Below are 10,868 nucleotides of genomic sequence, written 5' to 3' on the forward strand. Positions count from 1 at the left end.
CATTCTTCTTAGTCCATTATGCTTATCAGACCTAGATCTTCTCTATGGATCTTGAATCAAGATCCATAGAATTTTCCCAAAGTGAGATTATCAAAGCTATCTTCAATTTTCTTTCTGTAGACATATTTTTGTAGCTTCTCTACAGATCTCATTTTCTGCTGTCCCTCTGCCTGCAGCATGCAATGGTTTTGGCAGAAGAACCAAACCACACTAGTCTTTGTAAGAGTACACAGGAAAAATACCCACTAATGTCTGAGAACAAGTCCAAGCATTCAAGCTGTGCAACTATCTGTTGATGAAGTCAGTAGGATTGTGCTGTGAAACAGATCCTGGCTGAAGATCAGGTCTCTGAGCACTCTCCTGGCACAGAAATACTGAACAGTGCTCACAGTCTGTACCACTCAGGTTCACACAGTCACTTAAATCCAGACATATACCTGTAGTGCCACTAATCATCACCTGAACGAAACAGAGGGAAGTGCAAGTACTGCATTCTTTCACAGTAACACCTTATTCATCTCCTCATCCAGTGAATTTTAGAAGCTACTTTGCTGTAGGATTAAGTTCACGGTGGATTACACTTCCTCGTGACCAGATGAAATCTAGATTTCTGAGCAGATGGCTCAGCAGTGTGGTTTGTCTTCACTCAGTATTTTGTACACAAGTGCAGCTTTTGTAAAGCAAAAGTTAAAGAGCAAAGTATTTATTATTTCATTCTTTTACAAAGAGACAATAAATATTCTCAACATGGACAGTATGCTGCTCTAGCCAATGCTGTGCTTCCAAACCTGTAAATTCAAGTAGGGAAATGTCTTCAAGTGTTGCCTTGGCCAGGTATGACAGAGGAGCTGTCACTTAGGGGCCTGGGACATGGGCAAACAAAGACCAATATGCTATTTTTCCCCACTGCAGAATAAAGGATGAGTTCTACATGTCTTTCTCCAAGGGACATTGACATGGAATATATGGACTCCTTTAAATGTTGTATTTTCCACATCAAAGCACACAGCCAGTTCTAAATGAGCCTTGGCCAGGTATGACAGAGGAGCTGTCACTTAGGGGCCTGGGACATGGGCAAACAAAGACCAATATGCTATTTTTCCCCACTGCAGAATAAAGGATGAGTTCTACATGTCTTTCTCCAAGGGACATTGACATGGAATATATGGACTCCTTTAAATGTTGTATTTTCCACATCAAAGCACACAGCCAGTTCTAAATGAAAACTATCATGATAAGCTAAAATATTCTTCCAGCTTTTAAACTGCTAGTAAGAAACACAGAGGATTCTTGAAGGTGCATCTGCCCTTAAGATTACAATAGACTTGTGAGAATCACACAGCAAAACCCAGGATTTTCTTACACAGGTCACTGTGGATGTTGCTCACTATTTTTCTTGCTCTTATCCTACTTCCTATACCCAATCAAGTATCACTTCCTTTACCATACTTCCTATTGATACCATGCATTACTTGCTAAGCAAAAGCATTAGTAAAAAACCAAACAACTTCTGGAAAAGCAGCAATATTCAAACAAAACCATTTACCTTTACAGAGACATGTTTTCTGTGAGTTATTAGTGCCTTCTCTCTCTTCCTGTACACCCCAACTGCTGCAAAACTACCAAAATCCTTCAGTGAAAATCTTGGCACCAAGGCCATATCTTGTTTGCAACTGACAATGTTCTTTGCAGGCACAGAAACCCCATTAAAAAAAAGTAAAAAAAACCCATGGAGGGGCAAAAAAAAAAGAAGTTGCATCAAGGGAAAGGATTCATTGTTAAGTCAGTAAGTTACACCCAAGAAGAACAGAAGTTGTTATGAATGTATTTACACAATTGTTAAAGTACACAAATACAGTGGCAGTACAAATGAAGTGCTCTTTGATATCTGTTCCAATACACAGGTTAATATAGACAGTCTAACTATTTCTGCATGATGAAGTTTAACTATTATGAAGGACAAAAATTGCCCACAAGTGAGTACAATTCTAGAAGTCTGCAGTCAACTTTTAAGTATAGTACAGCAATCTAATGGTCCAGATACAGAGAGAATAAAGAGGCTTCTGTTTGTAAGTCCCTCAAACATTACATTATTAACCACAGATATTTACAAGGAAAGCACAGTGAAGTGTAAAACTGTTCCAATGGTAGTGCACATGCCTAAAATACCAAAGTTTATAGTAACTGAGGAAATAATTCTCTTACTCAGACTTCTCAAATCTAGGCTTTCCCACTATGCTCTCCCCACACACAGGTTTCCCCAGTCTGACCCAGAGTACACACAAAGAGCTAACGTTCAGAAAATATCTGCAGAATGGCAATCCTCTGTGTGTGGCCTCTTGAGAGGGGCAAAAAAGAGTTTGTAAACACCAAAACAATGAAAACCACTCTCCATAAACATCTGAAGACCAACACACCTTTACAAATTCTTTCCGAGCAGGGAAGAAATTCTCAAAACACCTAACTGTTCCGAGTGTCTGTATCATCCTTTCACTTTCAACACAGAACTTCCTGTTTTTCAGTCCTGGTGCTGTTCCAAGCACTGTGAGGACAGAACACCTAACTTTTGTGAGACCATTCACAGCAACACCCAATATGAGGCATTTCCCACATTCCATCCCCAACAGGTGCCAACAACACCTGCAGCAGTTTTTGAACCACCTGAGCACGTCGAGTCGTTCATGCCCAGCTAACAATTCTGGGCACACTCAGGCTGAACAGAGTTAGGGATTAAATACACTATGCACCTGAACAGCAAAAACTCTCAGCACTTCACAGCAAGAACACATTGTGTGTTTGGGGGTGGTTGGCTTTTCTTTGTGGGTTTTTTTTTTAACAACTCCTTTTTTGAGTCTTGGCCTGTAGCAGAAGATCTGAATCTATATATTTATTAATCTTTAAACACTGATGCTGAAGGAAATGTGAACATTCACAGAAGACTCAGTAGCAACGTGTGTTTCCCACCTGCAATAGCCTCCAAGCTCACCAGCCTCAGAGGTGAAGAAACAAAATTTCCCAGTTAAAAAACAAAAAGTTTGAAACTATCCATTTACCCAAACTAAGCAGATAGGATAAGCTTTCAAATTCCAAATCCCTCAAGTATCAGAGTCTTTCACTTTGTTCTTCACATTCTCTACAAAAAAAAGGAAACCCCTCATCACCATCTCTACTATACTTAAGACTCTCCTGCAGGGTATTTAGTTCTCCTTTTATGCCAAAGTATTAAAAAGTCCTTTGTGTTACACAGGAAGTTAAATGTCAAGTGTAAATGAAGACAGCAAACAGCAAAAAAAAAAACTTGTAACAGTTTTAAAAACTTCATGAGAAAACCGACTCAGTCAGAATGGGAATATACACGTAAGGAAACAGTTTCAGTAACATCAGATGGTCTTGATTCATTTACATGTCCCCTGGTAGACTAATCTTTTAAAACAAGAAATTTCAAGTCATTGTCTTTAGTTCAGGTTTATATTCTACATCAGACAAAAGCAAGAGTCCTTTACAGAGAATTAAGCCAATAATTTTAGCAAAATGATACAAAAAACTTTCTTAAACCAAGTAAAAGATTTATAGTTACAGTAGAATAATAAAAAGGGGGTAAAGTCTGCCGCCTGTGGAGGGAAAACTGAAAGGGCCATCCAGGAACAGGCGGTCAACTCTGTAAACCTTCTTACTTTTCCAGCCCTGGTAGCACAGGGGTCTCTTAAGGTCATTGGGTTTCTGGCAAAAGCGTCCTGCAGTGGCAGCTGCTGGAGTCTGTGCATGTTCCTCCAAGTGCCTGTTAGGTCACAGGGAGAACTCCAATTTCCGCTCTGCTTTAGGGTATTTTTGCTAGTAAAGCCATTGGTAACATAGGAGATCAGCCATGCATTATCTGCCCTCCGTGGCAAAGTGATTTTCATCGGTGCACAGCAGACTGGAGAACGCTGGTAGTTACCCGAGCAGGAATCTGCCAAAGCCAGAAAAACAAGACAACATCAGCACATGTCCTTCCAGTTAACAGCCAAGTGTTTTTCAACATACTTTCAAACCATTTATTACCAAAATTAAGTGTGAATTTAAAATCCAATGAGCTACACAATGTTTCGCACCCACCTGTAGCCACACGAAGTTCACTGTTATTTTCCTCTTTTTTTAGAAGTTAACATGGAAAATTCACCTTTCCAGCCAGAGATGTTTTGAAGAAAAGTGAACAGAGCATAAACATGCACAGAAGAAAAACAAACCAGATGAAAACACTACCAACATGCAGTAGTAGACTCAGTGAATAATTCAGTTTCAGGGAAAAACAGAGGATTAGGAAGGTTAAAAAAAATCCATTATTTTCAATAGCTTTTCACAGGACTTTGTGTTAGAAGATACTTCAGTTATTTCCATAGCTTGACCCATTGCAGTACGAGTGTAACATTGTTTCAGATCACTTTTACTGTGACAGTGAAAAACAACATCTCTGCCATTTAGTAAGTCAGAAACATCTAAGCAGAAAAATCAGTATTTGTTAGTCATTTCAGTTGTAAACATCTCCAGGCACACAGTGCAGGCCAACCAATGCAGGCACAACCCCAAGCAGACCAGAATCTGCACACAGAATTTACAGTGAAAAGCTTTAAGTTTGCTTTGCTGCATTTATTTGTATAGAGTTTTCACTGATAATTGGACTTGGAAGTGTTAAGCTGCCACTTGCAGTTGGATCTTCCTAACGCTGCGAACTGGTCACGAAGCAGCTTGTGCACAGTCAGCCAAGCACACAAAGCAGGAGGAGAAAACAGAAGAGGACTAGCAGGATTCTTCACTGACTAATGGTACAGGATTAGTGCAAGCTTAGGCTCTAGAGAAAGTGAGACAGCAGACAGTTATACAACAGAATTTCTTAAGGAACAGAAAAATATCACAGCCTTTTTTGAGTAAGAAGCCAAGCAAAGAAGCTCCTGAAATACTTAAGGAAAAGCATCCTTCAGCCACTAAGGTTCAGATTTCAACTGAAACTTATTATTTCCTGGACAAAACCCGTTATTGCCAAAAGCAGAACAGACTAAAAGCCAAAAGCTGCACACAGAAAGGCAGAAACTGCTACTACACTGAACAGTGGAAAGGAGTTCTGAACACCAAATCCAAGTCTGTCTAGCTCCGAGATACTCATGGTCAAACTGTTCTTGTGAACAGGTGAACATTTTTTAAAACAAAGATCTGAATAGATCTGAGTAGTTTTAAAATGGGAGCTCATAAGGCATGGCAAAGAAACACAAAACAGTGAAAAATGGACAGGGCTTTAGGAGAACATTCCATTCACGGCAAGACAGAGCCTCATTTGAGTGACACTGTCAATTGAGTCTTCACACGAGTATTTTGGTTTTATGATTCTGAAGCAGATCTGCTTTTGAATGGATGACACAACTGCTGCATGAACATCCCTGGAAAGACATGTAATTCTCAAACAGCTAGAATTTAGTCTCAGGAATTTTGTTTTATTGTTGATACCCGAACAATTTGAAGGACTTTTAAAGTCACTATTTTTGTCAATTCTGCTTAAGAGTCCAAAGTGGAACAGCAGCAATAGCTCAGCATTTGCAAGGACATTTAAGTTAGAGAAAAATCAATGCTTCATCAAGCATCTGACCAGCTATGAGATCATGTGAGGAGAAGAAGCAAAGCTGGATGTTTCCAAAGAGGTTTTTTCCCCACCCCATCCACAGAGTCGGTGTCTAATGAGAAGCACTCACCCAGTGCTGCCTTCCAACGAAAGGAGACGAGCAGCTACTTGCCATGGTGTTCGAAAGGAATGCTATTCTGAGGTAGGGGAAAAGACAGCAATTTGTAACAGTTCCACTGCCCCCATATATAAAGATGTCTCACAAAAATCCAACCTGAACTTGCAGTAGCAACAACTAACAACTCCTCTTTTGAGGAGCTCTGATTTCAGACCTCTGTAAGACACTTCTATCATGCTAAGAGATATGTAAAAGGAACAAATCATTAATCCTCACAGGAAGCCAACAGGGTCAGAAGAACAAGGCAGAGTATGATGCCTACTAAGATGGATATATGGAGGAAGATTTGCTGGTGAGGAAATGGAAAATGCAGAGGCATTGGAAGTATGGCACAACACTTAAGTTGTTCAATGCCAGTGTAGGCTGCACTTTCTAAAAACTTCTCCTGTCAAAGAGACTTAATCAATCATTTCTTTGTGCAGCATTCCAATCTTTTCTTCCAAGTACAGAGCGAACACCTCAAAATACCAGGAGGAATTTGGCACAGCTCTGACTGTTGGGTGCTGAGCATGGAAAAAAACTAAGTAACTGACTGTATTCCATGAGCAGTCAGCCTGAACCTTTCACCAAAGGAAAGGAAGGCTACTCACCCATAACTAGGCCCTTGAGATGATTACTGCTTTGGGGGGACAGACTGTGTGGACTGACAGAACTGATTCAAAGCAGTGTTTACTCACACCCTCATTTACTGCCTCCTTTACTACCTCTCTTAATATTTACAGACTGTCTTAAGGAGACAGTGAACAGTTCACACATACAGCCTAACAGCTGAAGGATCTTTTAACAGCTGGTCAGAATTTCTGTGCAACATAGATCACAACCCTCCATTGCACAGACCCCTGTGATTTAGACCTGAATGCACCACTTAAGAAACAAATCCAGTTTTGATGTAAAGGCAAAGAGGACAGATAGTCTACTTCTTGTAGAAGCTGTTTCAGTGGCCAACTGCCTTCACTTAGGCCTCTATTTTGCCTTTCTTTAAACATGAGTGGGTTTAATGTTAAGCAATAGGTTCTTCACATGTTTTCTGCAGAAACGTCAGCTCCTGTTACCATCACTGTCTCTCAAATACTACACCAAGTAATTCAAGACAGTATCTTACCTCTAAGACAAAGTGAAATAAGCAGATTTGAAACTCTCACATTGTACAATCTCCTTCTATAACTCTTCATTCCTGTTTGTTACCATATCATACAGAGATTCCAGGATGAACTTGCAGCCTTCCATCATGACATCACACTAACCTCTCCAACACTACACCTCCTCAGCCATTCCTGCCACAGACACAGCTCCCACACCTAAACCAATGCCTCCACTCCTTCATCCTAGCCAGAATTTGGAGTGCTGCAGTAATACCCATTTTAACAGGCTCAGCAGTCACTAAAATGTATCACTGCCAACTCACAACTCACACCTTTTTCGCTGTTACATTCCCTTCATATCACCAAGAAAAGTCCTGAATAACATGTGCCACAGAATTTACACAGTTTCATTAGAAACATTTTAGTTTCATTAAGCACTCCAGAGACATGCCAGTTGTCACTCCAATAAACACTCATTAGTGTTACAAAGTGCTAGTCTTAAGGAGAGTGACTTCAGGTGCTCTGAGGACAGTACCTTGGTCGTGGGGACTATAGGACACCTATTTTGCTATGCTTACCAACTACTATTTTTCTCTGAGTGTTAATTTTCTCTGAGAACACCTATTTTCCATATGAGAATTTTGGTTTGCATTGTCTATACTGACAGCCTTAGCTTTTCAGTTTCAGTCTGAACTGATCAGAACTCAATTTAGAAACAAGAATCTTCCATGACATCCTTGTCTCTAACCTGGAGGGGCATGGATTTGACAGACCACTCAGTGGATAAGGAATTGGTTGGATGGTCACATTAAGGGAGTTGAGGTCAATGGCTCAGTGTCCAAGTGGAAAGCAGTGATGAGTGGTGTTCATTCCTCAGGGGTCAGTATTGGGACTGGCACTGTTAGACATCTTTGTCAGTGATACACTGGAGGGAAGGGATATCATCCAGAGGGACCCTGACAGGCTAGAGAGCTGAGCCTCTGTGAGTCTCACAGAGTTCAACAAGGTCAAGTGCAAGGTCCTGCACCTGGGTCAGGTCAAACTCAAGCACAAGTACAGGCTAGGTAGAGAATGGATTGAGACTAGCCCTGGGGAAAAAGACTTGGGAGTGTTCATGGATGAGAAGCTCAACATGACTCAGCACCACGTGCTTGCAGCCCAGAAAGCAAACTGCATCCTGGGCTGCACTAAAGGAAGAGTGACCAGCAGGCTGAGGGAGGGGTTTGTCCCACTCTGTTACACTCTTGTGAGATCCCACCTGGAGTACTGTGGACCCAAACACAAGATGCTGACCTGCTGGATTTAGCCCAGAGGAGATCCACTAAGCTGATCACAGAGCTGGAACACCTCTGCTATGAAGACAGGCTAAGAGAGTTGGGGCTGTTCAGCCTTGAGAAGAGAAGGTTTCAGGAGAGCTTAGAGCAGCCTTACAGAACTGAAGGGGGCTTACAAGGCTGGAGAGGGACTTTTCACAGGGCATGCAGTGACAGGACAAAGGGAAACCGCCTTCAGGTAAAGAAGGGCAGATTTAGACATTAGGAAGAAATTCTTTACTGTATGGGTGGTGAGGCACTGAAATAGGTTGTCTACAGAGGTTGTGGACACTCTATCCCTGGAGATGCTCAAGGCCAGGCTGAATGGGGCTCTTGAGTAACCTGGTCTAGAGGAAGGGTCTCTGCCCATGGCAGGGGAGTTGGAATAAGATGATCTTTAAAGCCCCTTCCAATCCAAACCATTCTGTGATAAATCTCTCGTGCCTTCTAGATCCAACAGGCCCATGGGAACATGTTTAAATTGTACTACAGCTGCACACTGTTACTCAGTCACCACGAGCAGAAACCAACAGTGGTTTACTGTCTTGATTAAGAACTAAATGAAGACAACAGGTGATGATTAGTTCTAACAAACTCAGAGAAGATCCCAACTAGGCCACTACTGGGATTGTAAAGAAGTCAACCAAGTGATCCCATACTCAAAGCAGAGTGTAGAAAGGGCAGGTATGAAACTGTGCCATTAACCCAGACTGTACTGTTGGCCCACATCACAGAGTATATGTCTGGATGTTCAAAATCTACCCAACAAAACCCCCACAGTCCTACGCAGTCTCAGAGTATTTCTATTTTACAAGCTAGGCAGAACCAAAGTGTATCTGAAAACCCACTTGTATTACTCATATCTTACAATAATGTTATGTGCACACCGAGCTCCATGTCATTGATACAGAAAAAAGATTAAAAGGTACATTCTCTTAACACAGTTGAGTGACACAGCTGCATTTATTTCTGTTACTCCCATTATTTGTCTGACTGGGAACAGAGACAAAGCATCTGAGATTGGCTCAGAATGCCAGATACAAATCCCAGGGATACATATTTTCCTGGGAACCATCTTTACATTTGTGCAAATGTTCCAAGGGAACTCTGTGTCACAGCCTCACAGCACGCCCAGGGTCAGAAGGGACCCTGAAAATCATGTTGTCCAATCTCACTACCCTAAGCAGAATCAACTAGAGCAGGACATACAGGACAACATCCAACTGGGCTCCAAATCATCTGGAAAACAGACTACACAACCTCTTAGGGCAACCTGGTATAGTCCCTGCCCACCCTCAGGGTAAAAATGTTTATCTGTATGTCTAAATGGAATTTATTGCATGTCAATTTATGCCCACTGTCCACTCCCTGGATATCACTGCAAAGAGTCTGCCCCTTCTTCACATTCTCCTATCAGGTATTTCTGCATATTTAACAGATCCATAACCATGCCCAATTCTACCCTCTTTGTTTCCATTCTATTTCAGATCAAAATACTTTGATGTGAGAGTTTCTGGTGTCAAGAACTGCAGTTCAGTGGGCAACTTTAGATGGCAAAACTTGCCACCAAAATCAATACAGAAAACCTCACCTATCTCCTATTCTTGTCCAGTCATTTCTGCTCCTGAATTTTTCTTCTCTCACACAAGCACAAACATCTGTGCAGCTGCATGGAGAAATAACTTGTGCAGCTTAAAACACCCCAAAATCCCACTTTGGTTTTATTACAGCAGAAATGTTTCTCCCACCCAGTTTACTCTTGGTCTTCATTAGAGCCATCTACCTGGCCTCCATCTGAAAAAAAGCATCCTTTCTAGCAGTAAGATTTTATACACAAGAAAATAATTAACTCTCCCAGTTAAACGAGGAAACCAAAAGGAATTGACTCACAACTGCCTCTGACCTACTCTGCTTCCTCTTCGGTAACAGAGGTAAAACTCAATGAGTAAAAGAGCTAAATACCATAATAGTATGTAAAAATGGTGTATCCATAATTTTACATCATCTCATACACCAGTGACTCCGTATCACTTTGTGTAGTTGATGCTTACTGCTGTCAGGGGATAAAAATAATTCCTTTACAGCCACATCACAAACGTTCAGGTTAAATGTCAAATATTTATACAAATCAACGTTGCCTGCAAAATCAGTATGAAACTGCTTCAACTACCTGATCAGCTCTTTTGGCAAATTAACTTTATCAAATCACCCTCATCTTCCAGTACCCAGATTTACACTTTCTTTACCTGCGAAGTTGACATGCGAGAGGTATCTTGTCGGCCTGTTAAGTCAGACGAGGAAATATTGACTGGGGCACCACGATGCAATCTCATACTCACTTTCCTTTCTCGTTCCATACCCGAGACTGGTCGAGGAGAGGTGTTGGCTGTGAGAAAAACCACGTTAGATTCTCAGAATGAGAAATGTGACTTTAACATGGTCACTGGAAAAACGACACTCGCTGTTTGCATGTGAAACTTCCACAGAATCAAACAAAAGAAATCAAGGCCTTTGGTTTACATTCCTGGAAATTTAAGTATAAATTAGCAGGTAATGAGTGTATAAAACTACCTTCAATCAACTAAAAAGCAAGGAGGGGAAAAAACCTAAACAAAACCCCCAAATTCTGACTAGAAACAAATACCACTTGGGTATCATAGAATCAACCAGGTTGGAAAAGACCCCCAAGATCATTGAGTTGAGTC

At 41.2% G+C, this 10,868-nt stretch overlaps 1 protein-coding gene across 2 annotated transcripts in view; it reads right to left on the minus strand.

The window, feature by feature from the left end:
- Nucleotides 1-3,103: 3,103 nt before the first annotated feature.
- Nucleotides 3,104-10,868, minus strand: part of CSNK1D (casein kinase 1, delta) — a 13,243-nt gene continuing 5,478 nt past the window's right edge. Inside the window, exons 7-9 of one of the 2 annotated variants that reach the window (XM_009073139.1) lie at nt 10,410-10,549; nt 5,721-5,787; nt 3,104-3,949 (exon numbers count right to left, since the gene is read on the minus strand). In XM_009073139.1, the coding sequence (XP_009071387.1) occupies nt 5,755-5,787; nt 10,410-10,549 (173 nt within the window). In that variant the 3' untranslated portion in view covers nt 3,104-3,949; nt 5,721-5,754. The remainder of the gene's footprint in view (nt 3,950-5,720; nt 5,788-10,409; nt 10,550-10,868) is intronic. The other variant, XM_009073140.1, reaches the window with a different exon arrangement.

Source organism: Acanthisitta chloris, unplaced genomic scaffold, assembly GCF_000695815.1.
Source record: "Acanthisitta chloris isolate BGI_N310 unplaced genomic scaffold, ASM69581v1 scaffold16784, whole genome shotgun sequence".
Classification (NCBI taxonomy): domain Eukaryota; kingdom Metazoa; phylum Chordata; class Aves; order Passeriformes; family Acanthisittidae; genus Acanthisitta; species Acanthisitta chloris.